This window comes from Drosophila willistoni, unplaced genomic scaffold (genome assembly GCF_018902025.1).
Source record: "Drosophila willistoni isolate 14030-0811.24 unplaced genomic scaffold, UCI_dwil_1.1 Seg212.1, whole genome shotgun sequence".
Lineage (NCBI taxonomy): Eukaryota > Metazoa > Arthropoda > Insecta > Diptera > Drosophilidae > Drosophila > Drosophila willistoni.
In genome coordinates this window covers 31,389-49,760 of record NW_025814182.1, presented here as the reverse complement: position 1 = coordinate 49,760, position 18,372 = coordinate 31,389, and the positions used below count along the sequence as shown (strand labels likewise).

General features: G+C 45.1%; 1 protein-coding gene across 1 annotated transcript; it reads left to right on the top strand.

The window, feature by feature from the left end:
- Positions 1–6,879: 6,879 nt before the first annotated feature.
- LOC124461150 lies at positions 6,880–11,918 on the top strand. The gene is made up of 7 exons (XM_047012702.1): positions 6,880–7,235; positions 7,420–7,658; positions 8,875–9,048; positions 9,122–10,044; positions 10,158–10,461; positions 10,513–11,612; positions 11,880–11,918. Exons 1-7 carry the CDS (start codon positions 6,880–6,882, stop codon positions 11,916–11,918), a joined length of 3,135 nt encoding a protein of 1,044 aa, XP_046868658.1.
- The last annotated feature ends 6,454 nt before the right edge of the window (positions 11,919–18,372 follow it).

Below are 18,372 nucleotides of genomic sequence, written 5' to 3'. Positions count from 1 at the left end.
GAACTACCATGTAACCTTGGAACAGGTCAGGTATGTACATACAATATGTAAAAGTGTGTAGGTCGCTATGGAGAAGCGGGAAAACCTCACACTTTTATTAGTATGTAGGGGCAAATGAAATGAGTAATGAAATTTTTGTACTTATCAGGAATTCCGCCGATGCAAGCTGGAGGAGCGGAAGCATATCCGGCTCGAAGGAACAATGTTTGTGGAGGGGCGGAAGGACCCGATATAGTCTCAAGTGGTTGGCGGGTGCCAATATCTTCAGGGTCTCGTACGTGAGTAGAATGATTAAAACGCGCGAAAAACTTCGTTTTAATTCTATGTTTGATTTATTTAATTCACAAGGTATACCGACACACACACGAAATGGTTCGGTTTGAAAAAGTGACCAATCGCAAAGTAAAATATAAAGGAGATGAACGGGTGTTCGGGTGAAAATCTCGATTCAGAATAATGGCGATGCCCATTGGAAAAAACCCAGTCACCCCTCCTGGTGTGACCGTAGATGCCGAGGATCAAAAAACCCTCCTCACTCTTCACTGCTCTTCGCCACTCACTGCTGTTCACCCGGTGGCGTGAACACAGATAAACAAGGCAATCCTTATAAATAAGGTCTTCCAAAAGATTACTCATGCATCTTTGGAATGTTGCCGGGGCATTTTTAAGACCAAATGGCATACGTGTGTATTCGTAATGGCCATGTTTAGTTGAGAAAGCTGTTTTTGCCATAGATTCAGGATCCATTTGAATTTGATGAAATCCCTTAGCTAAATCAATGGTGGTAAAGTATTGGCATTTTCCCAGTTTGTCGAGAATTTCGTCCATGACTGGAATTGGAAATTTGTCATCTATTGTGACTTCATTTAGATTTCGATAGTCAATGACTAATCTGATTTTTTGTTTCTTGGAAGCATCTCCTTTTTTTGGAACGATCCAAATGGGTGAACAGTAGCGGGAATTCGATTTTCGAATGATACCCTGATCAATCATTTCATTTATTTGTTTGTTGACTTCCGTATCAAATGTTTGGGGATATTTGTATGGTCGTTTATAGATTGGGTCCTCATGTTTTGTATGAATAGAGTGCTTTATTGTACTCGTGAAAGTCAAATTTTCACCTTCGCGGTACTGAATGTCACTGAATTCGTACAAGACCTTTTTAGTTTTGAGTTTCTTCGTTGTTTAAATGGTCGAGTCTATACTCATTGCTTTCTATTATTTCGTTTTCAATCGCAAAATTTGTTTCCGGGTCCCTTTCTGTGGGTGGGTCCAAAACTTCTATGTTTTGTTCTTCTTCTATTTCTTCAACATCTCTAAAATAAAATGTATAGTTTCCTAATTTTGCGTATTCTTCTTCATAATTTATTTGTGCTTTGCAGGCTTTTAGGAAAGTTCTGCCTATCAACATGTCGTATTTATTTGAAAATTTATGGATATAAAATTTTTGTTCTGTCGGACAAAGTTAACTGGGTGCAAGGAAAATAATTTCTTTTAGTTCTACTGCTCATTCAATCATGTGAATTTTGAAATCTCCTAAATAGGTTTTGAAAATAAAAAAGTTTTCGGACATTATATTAATTGAAGAGCCTGAGTCGACTACACATCTCAATGGTTTATTGTTCATCATTATTCTGATGAAGGACTTGTCTCTATCTCTTCTTCCGATTGATCCGAGGCATTCTGATGAAAATTTTCGGATGTGTCCATTTTGCTAATTCCACTATTACTTTCTCTTTGCCTTTTTGTAGGCTGGTTTGCTACATTATTCTTTGAATAGTTGTTTTGCTGTTGACTAATCATTGGATTTTGAGCCCTGTCAATATTTAATTTTTGTTGAAATTCTTGGAATAGTTTTTGGTTTTGTGTTGTATCTGATTGTTTTGTTTGAGACGGAGTTGTACTATTGGGTACAAAAGACTTTCCACCTTTTTGATTCTGATTTTGGCTTTGATTTGATTTTCTGATTTCTGTTATACTATTTTCGTATAACCCTTCTCTTTGAGCTATGTACTTGCTTCAATTTGCTGACTGTGGTTATATCGTATCTAGCTAACGTCATAAATAATCTATCGGGTAATTTTTTGTTTATTACGTCTTTTATAGTGTTATTTAAAGCATTTCTATAAAGAGCGGTGTTATTTGCATCGTTTTTATACCCTTGCAAAATCGCCATGTCCGTCCGTCCGTCCGTCCGTCCGTCTGGATCAACGCAAACTCCTCCTAGACCGTAAGAGCTAAAGAGCTGAAATTTGGCATGTAGGCTTGTATATACTGCAGGCCTTGTATATCTCGGATTCAGCCGGATCGGATCACTATATCATATAGCTCCCATACAAATGGCAAAGACACGAACAGTGACTTTTCTTAATAACTTCGTTATTTTCTGAGCTATTGTCATGAAATTTAATATTGTTGAGTTAATTACACATATAAACGACTATGCCAAATTTGATCAAGATCGGGTGACTATATCATATAGCTCCCATAGGAACGATCTCTCGAAAACAGTGACTTTTGTCAATAACTTCGTTACTTTTGACGCGATTGCTTTCCAATTAAACATTTGCTAGTTTAATATATCTGTTAATGGCTGTGCCAAATTTGATAAGGATCGGGTAACAATATCATATAGCTCCGATAATAACGATCGGTGGAAAACAGTGACTTTGATCAATATCTTGGCCGTTCTTTCGGAAACATTAGCCCTTTTATCTTAAACGTTTTCCCCCTTTGATGACTATAGGTAAAGAAAAAGTTATCAAAAAAGTTGCAAGGGTATACAAACTTTGACGCGGTCGAAGTTAGCCCCGGCCCTCTTGTTTAGACTTAATTTGTTTGTGATAATATAGGACTTATCTTCTAATTCTGTTACAAACTTACGAAGATTTCCTGCATAGTTGGTGTTGTAGAGGCGTCGAAGAAGTTCCTCACAGGGGGTCTGCGTCTTTAATTCATTGATGAGGAGTGTCCTTAGTTCCGGCCAGGTGTTGGCTTCTCCAATTTGTGAGCGCCGTTGTGCTTCTCCAGTGAGCTGCATCTCGATTGCACTGAACAATATGTTATGTTGCCTTATATCATGGCTTGGATATAGGTGCATAATAAAATCTATCCTCCTTATGAATGACGTCAGATTCTCTGGAGCTCCATCATAATTTGCCACCTGTCTTAACGAAGACAGTGCTTGATTGAGGTGGGCTTCGGTGAGTTCTACAGCCATTTTATTTCTTCTTTTTTTTTGTTTTAGTGGTGTTTTATTTTTTTTTATTTTCTGGGTTTTAGTGATGTTTTGTTTTGTTTTTTTTTTTCTCTGGGTTTTAGTGATGTTTTGTTTTGTTGATCTTCTGGGTTTTTTGTGGTGTTTTGTTTTGTTAATTTTCTGGGTTGTGGTTATGTTTTATTTTGGATTTTGGTTTTTTGTTCGCACACAAGTTGGCGTTTTTGTTCCTCAATTGGATTTAATGGTTGTAACACACAGTTAATATTTTCGCGCACAGTTGGCGTATATATTTTTTTTTTTTGGTTGCAACACACTCTCTTGATATTTCCGCGCACAGTTGGCAGAAAATATTTTTCACTGTTGTAGACTTTTGAGCACTACCCGTAAGTTCTTGATGTCGGATCGGAATTTTATAGTGATTATTCACTAATTCTATGTAACGCACGGATAACAATTCTACGCGTCGCACGGATAGAATAACAGTTCACTACAGTGATTATTCACCAATTCTATGTAACACACGGATAACAATTCTATATGTAACACGGATGGAATAACTTTTTTCCAATCCTACCGACTGCGCCAATAAGAAAAAAAAAGATATGTTTTGTGAGTTAAGTGCAACGTACTTTATTATTTGAATGAAAACTTAGAACTGGTTACAAAAATGTCTTATGGTTATATTTATAAGCTAAATTTGGGAGCCCTTTGGTGGCGTGATTGATATTTCGATGATTTGATTGGTCCGATTTTAATTGCTGAGTTAGAGTTCTCACGCTTTTGGTTGTTAAGGGGACAATTATTATTTCAAGTGTTTAATTGTTTATGTTAATTTTATGGATTAGCGTTCATACGCTTTGGTTTTGAGGGGGACAATTGTTTATAAAAACGGATGTTTACTTTAACGTTATGAATTTTAGGGAACGAAATATTTATATGTTATTGGGTATTGGAGTTGGATATATGACTATATATAGATATAACACGCGCAGAGCTAGGTCACGCTAAGTAAAAATAGCAGCAGAGTCTCCGGCAGCGTTTCGACAGAATGATCAGCAGAGTCATCTACAGAGTTTGCGACAGGATTAATAATCTCTCCAACAGAATATTTCAGAGACAGAGACAGAGACACAAGAGCGGCCAGTAAGAATGAGGATAGACAATTCACCGTTTGATTCGGGGCGTGTGTGTGAGCTACGAGTATTCTCTTGCCGTTTGTCTCTCACTCTTACACACAGCTTTGGTTCAACCGTTTTTTTGTCATTCCTTCATTCACACTGATTTGCGAGTACAGTCACGCGTTGGGTTTCGTTTTAGCGTTTTTTTTTATTGTGAAAAAAGAAAGAGAAAAGAGTTTTCAAAATGCGCGTGTGTGTGTGAAAAAAAACGATGATGCTCGTGTGCAGTGGCTCTCACATGCGTGATGCCGCATCCGATCGCGTGAGTGTGTATGAGTGTCGCTGACTCTTGTGTATGTGTGGCCTCACGATCCGAATTGTAGAGATTAGCCTGAAGCGTAAATGTGTGACGTCACACATTTTTTAAAAAAAAAAGGAAAAAATATAATAATAAATAAATATATATAACATGCACACCATCATGCCATGCAAGGTGAGAAAATCGGCAGTCTCCGGTAGGGTTGCGACGGAATTATCAGCAGAGTCATCAACAGAGTTTTCGACAGGATTAATAATCTCATCAACAGAATATTTCAGGTAGAATTATTAATGGAGTCAGCTACTGAGTTACCGACAGAGCTAACGATAGAGTCACCAATGGAACCATCGACAGAGCCATGCCAGGAAATCAAATGGGAAAAAAATAGAGAATATATATATATAGATATAACACGCGCAGAGCTAGGTCACGCTAAGTAAAAATAGCGGCAGAGTCTCCGGCAGGGTTTCCACAGAATGATCAGCAGAGTCATCTACAGAGTTTGCGACAGGATTAATAATCTCTCCAACAGAATATTTCAGGTAGAATTATTAATGGAGTCAGCTACTGAGTTACCGACAGAGCTAGCCATACAGTCATTAACGGAGCCATCGACAGAGTCGCCTATATAAATTAGTTTAATTAAAAAAAAAAAAAAATTTTTTTTTCGGTTTTCCGCCACTCTCACCCAAAGCAGCAGCAGAAGTCACAGCAGCGGTAACAGCAGCAGAGGAAAAGAGACAGAAGAGTGACGCACAAGGGACTTTTTAAAACCAAGCCTATGCACTGGCAAAGTCAGTCAGTGTTTGGAACTCAACAAGAAAACATCGGAAGAAAAATTGCTTCAATCCGGAAGGATAGCAACTGGACAAGGATCATTATCAGGATTACTCACCAATACAAGGATTAACAACTGGACAAGGATCAACAAGGACATAGGACAAGGACATTCATCGCCAAGCTGAACTAAGCTTCCAGGACACAACGGAGATTAATGCAAAGGGCATCAGGAAATTCGGCAGCAAGGAAATTTTCTCAAGGATATTCTAAACAGTAATCGGAGTAAACTTTTATTTTCTATGGACAACATCGAGGGAGAATCAATCACGTCCCCAATACTATATTCTACATTCAAGGATTTACCTATTTCAAATTAACAAACCGGATCGAATTCTACCAACAGGCAAGACCTTTCTTATATACATTTGAACCATTGCAAAGATTTTGTTCAAAATATTTAAACCAAAAACCACCTCGAAAGTTCCCCGGCGGTGATAATCCTCCTTTACGCGTCACCGTTTCTTACTCTTCTGTGAACAAACATATATTACTTTCTGACCCCTCCTGTTGCCGCCGAAATTCGCTAACTGCCCAGCAGACCCGACGCAGCCACCAATGGGTTAACCCATATCACTCATTCTCTTTCATTTTCATACTTATTCTTAAGCGCCAACCTACGTGCTGGGAAATTAACCGTTGCATCTTGCGCTTTAAGCTTACATGTTAGGTTCTATGCTTGTTACTAAGCGGCGGACAGAACAGTTTGGTTACAACCGCGAGTAAGGGCTATTAATTTATAGCGGCTCGCTTACAATCATAGCAGCTCTCAAACGGCTCGCTTACAATCATAGCAGCTCTCAAACGGCTCGCTTACAATCATAGCAGCTCTCAAACGGCTCGCCTACAAACGGCTCGCATAATAACGACTCGCATACGGCACACACACCATACACACCCCATTAGCATAAGAAATACACGTGGAAGAAATAAATGAAGTATTACGTGAAAAGTGGAGTGTTTTCTTGTGGGCCCCCTAAAACATAGAACCTTAGCGCCAAACTCAACAATTCTATAAATTAATGGCAGGAATTAATTCTATAAATTAATTCTATAAATTATGCCAGGAATTAATTCTATAAATTAATTCTATAAATTACGCCATAAAGGCAATGAATTAATTCTAAAAATTAATTCTACAGATTAATTCCATAAATTAATCTTACAGTGGTAAACCACTAAATGAACCGGAAAAGTTAATTATTTAACTCAACTCGACGGGTCAACCCACGGTTCTACACGCCAATCATATAGAGGTTAACCTCGATGATTGCATAACCAATCACTAAATTGTGATACATAACCTCAACGGTCAACCGTTTACGACCTACATAGGGCACATAACTAATCAACATCGCTTAAAAGTATAAACTCATTGGTAAACCATGGCAACAAAAGACTTATCAAGTGGAATATATCATTGCAAGAAATGCATGCAGGAAGACAATAACCGCATGGTGCAATGCAATCGATGCTGTTCCTGGTATCATTTCGACTGCGTTGGAGTAATAAACGAGAAATCTGAGAACAGCTGGAACTGCGACTGCGTCAACGTGTCATCGGAAGTCATCACAACCATATTGAGCAACGCCCTGCAGAACCTCGGAAATACCACACGAGCAGGCGAACCTCAGGCTACTTCGTCACCAGCAAAACCAACGGCGCCGCTACCAGAACCGGATCGGGACTTTGGAATATGCCCTCCAAAAATATTCCCGGACACAGCTAGGACGGCTGTTCTGTACTTCTGCCAAACAAAAAGCGATGGTCACACACTCAGCTGTACGTGACACGTGGCATTACGATCACGAGGCACCGCAGCTGCCGTTCCTAACCTCAAACAACACGCGTGCTACGACACGCGAACAACCGCACCTAAGTGCTACGCCGATGGCTCCCTGGAATTTCACAAATACTCAAACCAGGGCTGCATCGTACTATCCAGAAAGTAAAGTGCAAATGGACATAGACCTAAACACAGCCATACCAAGCGCGGCACAACATGCAGCCCGTCAAGCGATACCGAAAGAGCTTCCAACATTTGATGGCAATCCTCAGAACTGGCCTCTATTCTACAGTAGTTTTCAGACAAGTATGGAAATCGCTGGGTATACGAATGCAGAAAATCTTATGCGGCTGCAAGCTAGCCTGAAGGGAAAAGCACGTGAGTTAGTTCAATCCAAACTCCTGTTACCAGCAATGGTCCCTGAAATCATACAAACATTACGTATGTGTTCGGTCGGCCAGAGCATATTTTGCACAACTTACTGGAAAAAACGCGGCAACTACCCGCAATAAAAGATAAGCTTGAACCACTTATCAAATACGCACTGTGTTTCGTAAACATCTACTCAACGATGGAAGCATGTGGACTCACAGGTTACATGCAAAACCCAATGCTCGTACAAGAGCTACTAGAGAAACTCCCCACACAATTGAATCTGCATTGCGCAATGTTTCCCAAAAACACTAAGGTACCATCAATGGAATCTTTTAGCAAATGGATCTACGACATAGCTGAAGCAGCAAGCCAGGTAACATCGCCGCTTTACCATAAGAAGAGCGGAAGCCTAAATCATCACACAGAGGCACCTAAAGAGCAGGTCAAGGAAATTACGTGCGTCGTATGTAACGAACCTGGGCACAAAATACACAGCTGCCCATCGTTCAAAGCCACGCCACATCAACGAAAGATGTCTTTTCTGAAAAATCACAAGCTCTGCCAACAATGCCTAAACCGTCATCACCAAAAGTGCCAACGTGAAAAGGTTTGCGGCATACGAGGCTGCCGAAGCAAACATCACCCATTGATCCATGAGATGCAGCCGATGCCAGAGGCTGCGAAATCCAGCAGCCCAAACAGACCAGCTATGATCACCAACGTGCATACGCCGGAGGGCAAGCACACCCAACGATCCAGAGAGTCTGGCTCAACATATTTCCGTGTCATTCCAATACAAATCATCAATAAAACGAAAGTCACTAACACTTTTGCACTTCTAGATGAGGGATCGGCACTAACGCTCATCGACAACAAGGTCTTTAAGCAACTCGCTTAAAAGGCGTTCCAGATCAAACTCAAGCTCTAACCAGACTTGAATCTACTACCGCCTTGAAGAACGGCAGGTACGAGGTCGGTCTAATGTGGAAAGACCCTGAAGTTTTATTACCTGATAGCTACGCAAACGCACTAAAACGGCTTAAATGCCTACAAAAGCAATTTTCCCGACAACCACAGTTGAAGGAGCAAATCACCAAGCAAATCGAAAACCTCGTCGAAAAGGGCTATGCTCGCATGCTGACGCCGGAGGAAATAGCTGCACCAAACAGACGGACATGGTATCTACCAACCTTCATAACTAAAAATCCAAATAAACCAGAGAAGGTCCGGCTTGTATGGGACGCAGCCGCCCAATCCGGCGGCAAGGCCCTGAATGACTACATCTGGAGTGGTCCAGATCTCCTAAACTCCCTGTTTGACCTCTTACTCTCATTCCGAGTAGGACGAGTGGCGATCTGTGGCGATATCGCCGAGATGTTCCGAGATGTGTTATGTTATGGAAGCGCTTACTTTCGGAATCAATTGCGCACCCTGCATTGCACACTTTATTCGTGACAAAAATGCAGATCGATTCTGCCCACAGTACCCTCAAGCAGCACAAGCCATGAAGGACTACCACTACGTGGATGATTTTATATACAGCGGCGACAACTACGTGGAAGTCGGAAACATCGCAACTCAAGTCAGAGACATCCATGCAGCAGGTGGTTTCCACATACGCAATTGGTCTTCAAACTCAAAGGAGGTCCTACGAATACTAAAGAGCGATTCGCTACTCCCCGAAGCTGTCGAAATTACCGCAACAGAAAAGGTACTCGGCTTATATTGGATGCCGAACTCCGACGTATTCACATTCATCTGCAAGTTCGCCAGGCTGAAGCGCAACGTTTTAGACAGTGACAAAACACCAACCAAACGCGAGCTCTTGCAAGTACTTATGTCAATGTACGACCCACTCGGCTTCATCTCATGCTTTACAATAGAGCTGAAAATCCTACTGCAAGAAGTCTGGAGAAGCGGCATTGGCTGGGATACTGGTTTGCCCGACGCATTGTTACCCAAATGGATACGATGGAAACGGATCCTTACAACAATCGCCGGATTGACCATCCCGAGATGTTATTTCAACAGCAGCGATCAAATCCATGATTTCCAGTTACACACGTTCGTAGACGCCAGCGAATTGGCATACGCAGCAGTCTGCTACCTTCGGATACGCCAGGGGGAAAGAACCTACCTCAGCTTCGTGGCCTCCAAGGCGAAAGTTGAGTCACCGTTGAGTCCACTATCTATACCAAGGATGGAACTGCAGGCCGCAGTTATCGGAGCAAAGCTGAGTAACCGAATCCAACGCAATCCAAGTTTGTCAATTAACTCGAGTTGTTATTGGTCCGACTCAAAGACTGTTCTCAAACGGCTTCGTATGGATCCACGAAAGTTTCAGCAATTCGTCATGCACCGCGTGGGCGAAATACTGGAATTCACAAACGTTAGCCAATGGAACTGGGTTCCAACCAACCTTAACCCTGCAGATCTTGCTACTAAAACAAACAACGCCAATAAATATAAAACTTGGCTACACGGTCCAGACTATTGCTGCAGGATCAACAGGAGTGGCCAAAATGCGATGATTTGGGGCCACCAAACAATGCTGAAGTCAGGCATAACATACTCTTCATCGACAATTCGCCGATGGAGCTAAAACTTAACGCGGAATATTTTTCCGACTGGCGCAGGCTATATCGAGCTTTAGCGCGCTTCATTCTCTACATTGAGAAACTGAAAGCGAAACAAAATAAGGCATCGCCACCTACAGAGGTGTCTTACGAGATGATTCAGCAGGCACGCACACTCCTACTGCGGCATGCGCAGTCATCTGAACCAGAAATTCGCAACTTAACGAGAGGTAAACCTTTAAAAACAAATTCTAAACTCATATGTTTGAATATCTTTCTAGATGAAAACCAGCTCCTATGCACCCGAGGGCGAGCAGAAAACCTAAACGGCCAAAACCAAATACTGCTCCCATATGGGCACCACATTACTCGGCTCATAGTGAACTGGTATCATCACGAAATGCACCACACATCCCATGGGACGTGTATTAACAGGATTCGAGGCATGTTTTACATATCACGTCTACGAGTCTTATACAAAGGCATGCGGAAGTCTTGCCAACGCTGTAAAAATGAGAGCGCCATGCCTGTTCTACCGCAAATGGCTCCCTTGCCCATCGCCAGGCTGGCTGCCTACCAACGTCCCTTCACTTACGTCGGTATCGACTACTTCGGGCCCTTCTTGGTTGCTGTAGGACGGCGAAGCGAAAAAAGATGGGGCGTTATTTTCACCTGCCTCACCATACGGGCAGTGCATATACAACTGGCGTGCTCTTTGGACACTGCATCGTGCATAATGTGCATCCGAAACTTCATCAATCGGCGCGGGACCCCGAGAGAAATTTACAGCGACAATGGCACTAACTTCAAAGCTGCTGAAAAGATTATCTGTGACAAAGCGCAGACGATCAACTTCAACGCCGTGCAACCGGCGTTCGATGACATCAAATGGAAATTTAATCCACCAGCCGCTCCTCATATGGGGGGAGCATGGGAGCGACTTGTTCGTTCCGTCAAGACTGTACTCTACGCAATCTGCCCAGCGAGAAAATTCACCAGCGAGGGCCTACAAAGCGCACTCTGGGAAGTGGAATTCATCCTAAATTCCAGACCGCTTACTTTTGTCTCTCTGGACAGCAAAGACGACGAGGCTATCACCCCTAACCATCTACTACTAGGATCAGCAAACGGCTATAAACCAGTCTTCGAAACCACACATACCGTACAGCACATGTGGCAAGCTGTACAAGAATTCGCCGATCAATTCTGGCGACGATGGGTACGCGAATACGTTCCAGATTTAGCCAGGCGAGGAAAATGGTTTACGAAGAGACCACCAATAGCAGCTGGAGACGTCGTTGTAATATTGGACGAGACTCTGCTCCGAAATAGATGGCCAAAAGGTATAGTCGAGCAAACAATCCTGGCCAAAGACAACCAGGTGCGTCGAGTGATCATCAGAACTGCCAACGGGACTCTTCAACGGCCCGTGGCTAAAGTAGCTGTATTAGACGTCGGCTGTTTTGGAGCAAAGCAACCCCCTGAAGAGAGCAGCTTTACTGGGGGGGGGAATGTTACCGCCGAAATTCGCTAACTGCCCAGCAGACCCGACGCAGCCAAAATTAAATAAAATATATATATATACGCATTGGTCAAATTGCATATCCACATCATAGTCTATCGGTTTACCATAGCCATCTTCAATCAGTATCGCGTAGCCTACTGGGCGGACTCCGAGATCCTTTAGCGGTTTATCACTTATACTACGACTCCGAGTCTTTTTAACATACTAGCAATGGGCGTTCATTGGATAAATCATCGTCGCAAAGCCGAATTGGAAGTCCTTTGTGACGAATTCGGATTAGACACCGGTGGAATAGTGGAAGACTTAAGAAATCGGTTCCGTGAGTTCGCCTCAAGGGAGGATCATCATCCTGAGGTATTGAGTCGACTCGCAGAAATCGAAGCCCAATTTAGTGCCGGGGACAAGAAATTAGATATAAAGCCACAGTCCAGAGCACCGTCGCCTACTCCCGAAGGAATTGTTTCTCAACTACCGGTGCCACAAGACACTAACTATCGTTCTGAGTCGCACTCTGGTTCTCGTTCCGGTTCTCCGACACCTTTCGGCATGCCTGGCTCAAAGATCAACATCGAACCCAGTGAGCGGAATGGAGTCCATGAATCTATGGTAGGCCGTACTACTGGGAGCTATGCCTCGATCGCGGAGCGTATAACTAAATGGAAATATCTATTTCATAGAGCAAATAGAGACTCGAGCCGCGACTTACCGTTTGAGTTTGGAGACACTGCCTCCGATGATGATGATGATCTTATTGACCGGACGGGCCGAAAGCTGGTGGCAAACCAGCGGGTATCCGGAGATGACATGGGTCGATTTCAAGTCCGAATTTTTAGAGTTCTTTCTACCCCCACGCTATTTTGAGAAACTAGAAGATAGCATACGCGCTCGAAAGCAACGCCATCAGGAACCATACAAAGAGTATATAGTAGACCTTCGATTAATGATGAAGAGAGCTCATTACTCGACGTTACAGGAACTCGACAGGATCTACGAAAATCTATTACCAGACTACAAGCTGTATACCCGACGAAATGATATCCAAACATTATCCGGCTTAACCAAGTTGGTGGTAAATTATGAGACAATTCGATTGGAGCACATTCTTGGAAAAAGAGCAACGCCGTTCAAAATAAGCCCTTGGATCATATAACTTCCAGCCTAAACTCGACTGCGAGACATTCATACTAATATTAACCTTGCAGATAATACTCGTGCAGCTATCACAAGTTGTCCAATGGCAAGCATCGGTCTCGGGGCACAGACCGTACATATGACATTGTTAGCGATGCCATCGATGATGGTCCCTCTTATTCTGGGAGTGGATTTCCTTCGAAACATAGGAACTTCTATACGTTGTGGAGGTTATATGTTACAGTTGCCCCCTTTCGATAAGCCCCACAGTCCCATCAATTCTACAATTCATCCATCGCTAGTGGCGGATGACCACACGCAGCCTAATGCGTCTTACCCAAATAGCACAACATGTCATTGTCTTGAAGCACGATATACCCATGAAGCAGAGGTATTATCCCCGTAATCCGGCCCAACAACAGATTATCAAGGGAACAGTAGACGCACTGCTGAAGGAAGACCGTATCGAACCATTCAAAAGCCCTCAGATCGCACCAATCATGTTGGTAGGTAAGAAAACTGGTGACTCATATACACCACATTTTAGAGAAATTGAGGAACGCGAAATACATCTCTACTCTAGATTTAAAGAGTGGATATTGGCAAATTCCCTTAGAGGACACGGATTATTCCATTGGAAAGTCATGGCCTTCGGCTTAAACTCCGCATCCGCCAATTTCCAGAGGGCTTTAGATAGCGTGATTGGACCCGAAATAGAACCCTATGCCTTCGCTTATCTACACGATATTATCGTAATCGGAAAGACGCTCGAGGAACACCTCTCACACCTTGAAGTCTTTCGACGTCTACGAGAAGCCAATTTAAGAACGGATCCAATTTCTAGGTCACGTTGTCAGCGAGGATGGTATCCATACTGACCCTGAAAAAGTAGCAGCTATCCGTAACCTTCCGCCACCAACCAATGTCAAGGAGTTACGTCGATGTCTCGGTGTCGCCTCTTGGTATCGTCGAGTTTGTTAAAAAAGGGTTTGAGTTCGTTTTGGAACCTAGAATAACCACAGGCGTTCGATGCACTTAAGACCCGTCTCACCACTGCCCCTGTCCTAGCTTGTCCGGATTTTGCTGTAAAATTCTGCTTACAGACTGATGCCAGCGACGTTGGCCTCGGCGCAATGCTCACTCAGAGTATCGACGGTGCGGAAAGAGTCATCGCTTACGCTAGTCGACGTCTCTTAAAGGCGGAGGAAAATTACTCGACTGCTAAGAAAGAATGCCTAGCAATAGTCTGGGCAATCAGGAAATATCGTTGTAATTGGGAAGGCTATTGCTTCGAAGTGATCACGGACCATTTGGCTCTCAAGTCGCTAAAATCTCACGGGGCGTGTGGCCAGATCGGCGCTAGAGTTGCAACAATACGAGTTCGAGGTACATTATAGACGAGGTAAGCTGAACATGATTGCCGGTGCCTTATCGCAACAACCTTTGGATGTGCTCCACTGGGCAAAACAAGCAGAACCGAAGTGTAAATGGTGGCTAAAGATGCGGCAGCACGTCACGGAACACCCTGCGGATTTTTCAGATTATGTATTCGAGAACGGCCAGATTTATCGTAGACGAGACCCCACCCAGATGACCACGATTCTACACCTTGGAAACTATGCGTTCCCCTAGAATTTCGAGGACAAGTACTAAAGGAATGTCACAATATGGTGACGGCTGGCCACTTGGGAATCAGGAAAACCACTTTTCGAGTGACCCAAAGATACTTTTGGCCTGGCCTCTTCCGAGATGTCGCGCGTTACGTTGGATGCTGCCTCACCTGCTTGCAGTTTAAACCGGCACCAATGAAACCGGCGGGCAAAATGCTCACCCGTGTGTACTGATTTTATCGGGCCTTTGCCACGTTCTAAGCAGGGTTATACGATGTTACTAGTTCTCTTGGATTTATATAGTAAATGGGTCGAGATGGTACCACTTCGTAAGGCCACTTCAGCCGCTTTGGAGAAGGCATTTCGTGAAAGGATCTGGTCCCGATTCTTTCTGAAGACATCGCCCTCGGGACACCTTGTACCCACGGCCCGCACGAGGCCACTGATTAAAGATCTTTCAAGGGGGACCACTTGTTGGTGGGTGCGCCTGCCCAACGTCCCCCACCCTTCTAAAGAGGGGCTCTTCGCACCGATACTCAGAAGGAATTATCTAAAACATTGTATCTTAGCTTTAATCATAGCGTTAGCATCATTTAATCATACCGTTAGCACACTCAGAATTCAGGGTAGTTTTAACACACTATTTATATTTCACAGTATGTCACAGGCAGGAGAAGACGACGGCGATCGCGAGGCTGGCATAGCCCGCATCGTCGAGGAAATGATAGCCGTATGGGAAAGGAAACATGGCCCTGTCATGCCCGGTCCTACACAAGGTGGTAGCCCACCGGAAGACCCTGTCCTGCTCTGCCGCGTAGAATTGGCCCCGACCGACATCCCGGTCGAGCGACCTTCGGAGAGCAATGATTAAGAGAGTGACAAAAAACCACCCGAAGAGGCTTAGCTAGCTTCAGATACGACCCGACCGGAGCGCGCTGTGATCCTGTCAGTGGTCACACTCTCTCCGTCGGCACAAAACATTGAACCCTGGGAGTCGGCCGTCCCTGTTCGTCTGGAGGATCCAACAGTATCCACTGGTCCGGTGGGGCAAACCTGCCCGGAAGAGACGATCGTCACGGTCGCAGCCGCGTTTTTTGGTTCGGCTTCAGTACCCGTGTGCCCACCGGATATGGCACTTGATCAATATCGCGAAGACATGGTCACGCCCTCACTCCCCCAAACGGAGCCTCTCGTCTGGCCAGCAGAGCTCGGCCCGTTCGCTCGGCCCGCTCGCTCTCCCCTAAAAACCCACGCAGACCCAGTTCCGCTCACACCGGACACCCCTCCTCGGCCCGTGTGTGAGTGTCTGGAGAGACGCCAACCTCCAGAAGTCGTGGAAGGAGCCATGCCGGACACTCCTCTGCGGCCCGTGTAGGAGCCTATAACCCCCCTAGCGAACACAGGTGTTCGCCTGACGACCGTCAGGATCCATCTGACAACGCAGACGAAGAGATGCGGCCCCGCATCTCGACTATCGCTCGCCACAGCAAACGACGCCGCTACTCCGCCAACTCACACCAGCCCTGGACCAACGTCGCGAGGCCCTTTGCACCGATCTACGGCATGTTATGTGCCGGAGGCTACCCCCGCAGGCCCCAATTGGGTCCTCACTCCACCGGAATGGCACAGATAGAGTGTGTATTTTCAAGTGCGGTCGCGTTTATCAGTCGCTCCGCAAAATAAAAGGACACAATCGACGTACAATACCTGGAATATAGAGGGGAAGGATTAGGAAGGGTCGCCAAGAGACTGGCGACTCACCTGGACTGGCTGGCTGCATCTGTTGTGTTGGAGAAATGATTTATTTCCCATCAGTCTTAGTTTGGTGGCCACGACGGGATGGGCGGCGTAAGTAAGTCTTAAGTTACCGACTAGCAATCTTTTCAGGACCAACAAACCCACAGGTCCTCTGAGACACGAAGAGGACTGTTGTCTGCGCTTGTGGAAATCCACTCATGGTACAAGCCATGGCAGGGGCACGGATTCTGGTGGCCCCAACAACCGTCTGATGACGGTGGTGATGCACCACTACTGCACCGGTGGCAAACTTAGCCGATGCAGCGGACATAGCGTAAACGTAGCCAATCCTTTCGCCAAAGGAAGCAAGATCGCCAGGACACTGCCGCAGGCTCTTCACTCGGCCCCGCCAGCCGTTCCAGGAATACTCGTCTCAGCTGGATGCGGAGAAGAGACACCCAAACGGGCAAGGGAAGCAAGCCCTTGCAACACCAAAAGTGGAACCTCACCGAAGAAACTAAAAGGACCGCCGCAGGCACTAAACATGTTAATGGCCGAACTGGGCAAAATCTTAGACGAGATTATAGATGGCTCGGTTAATAAAAAGGCTCCCCCGACGCGTAACACAACCCAATGGATGAAGGAGGCACATCTTAAGATGAAATCCATTCACCTACAGGTAATGGAGCAGATGCAGGGATATTCGGTGAAACCTGGACCATGCCTTGCATGCGCAACGCGCAATTCTGTCGCCAAAACCACCAAAGAGGTTACGAAAAGGAAGGATACCAGGACGGAAGACCCAAAAAAGAAGAGGCCGGCCGTCATCATGGTGAAATGTTAAGACCCAGCCAATTACGCGATGGTACTGAAGTCAGTCCACACAGACGCCGGAATCCAGCAGTTCAAGGAGAATGTATGTGCGGTTCGACGCACAGCAGCCGGGGAACTACTCCTACAGTTGACCTAGCAAGAGGACGAAGCAACTGTCAAACTGCAGCAGGCAGTGAAACAGGCACTTGGAGACACTGCTGATGTCAAGGCAATCAGCGATAAGGCCATGGTCGAAATAAAAGATCTCGCAGAATTCCACACTGCAGACGATTTTCTGCGCGCCGTCCTGGAACTGATCGACGAGGATTTGCCGGCAGAATGTCACCCAAAGATGCGGAAAGCGTACAGTGGTACATAGACCGCAACAATGATGGTGAACCGAAACCTGGCGAACAAGCTGCTGCAGGCGGGCAAAATACGAGTAGGCATGTGCACATGCCGAGTATGCCTGAAGACTGAGCCGAGACGGTGCTACAAGTATCTATATTTTAAGCACACAGCAGCTCGGTGCAGAAGCAAGCATAACGCATCCAAGCTATGCTTCGCTACGCTTCAAAGCAATGTGACCAGAAACAGCGTGCATACTTTGCAGACAACATAAGCGGAGCAATACGGCGCACAATACGCTCAGCAGAGCTTGCCCATTATTTGTAGAGGCTGACAGTAACAGGCAGGATTAAGTTTCTACAGCTCAATCTAAACCACTGCAGGTCGGCACAGGACCTCTTAAAACAAACTGTACGGGACCTGAAAGCAGATCTCTCATATTTGTGCGAGCCATATGGCGCTGCAATTTGGAGCAACAGCAGGACACGTCTGGAAAATCAGCGGACGGATATGTAAGGGCGAGGTACAATGGAGTATATGTCTACAGCTGCTACATAGCACCGAGCAAAAACATCGACGAATTCTGCAGCATACTTGAAGGACTAGTGTAGGACGCCAGAACTCACACGCCAACCATCATAGCAGGCGACTTCAATGCATGGGCAACGGAATGGGGTAGCCAAAGGACTAGCAGAAAGGGCAGGGCCCTGCTGGACGCTTTTGCAACACCCAACATCAGTCTGCTCAACGTAGGCAACACACACACCTACAATAAGGCTGACAGAGGCTTCGTGATCGACCTCACGTTTGCTAGCCCTTGCCTAACCCGCAGCGCGCAGTGGGCAGTTTTGGATCTCTACACGCACAGCGACCACTTCGCCATTGTGTGCTCTATCAAGAGTTGTCCACCTGCACACACACCAACGACGTTCTACAGCTGGGCCCCAAGCACGCTGAGCGAAGAAGCGTTATTCACC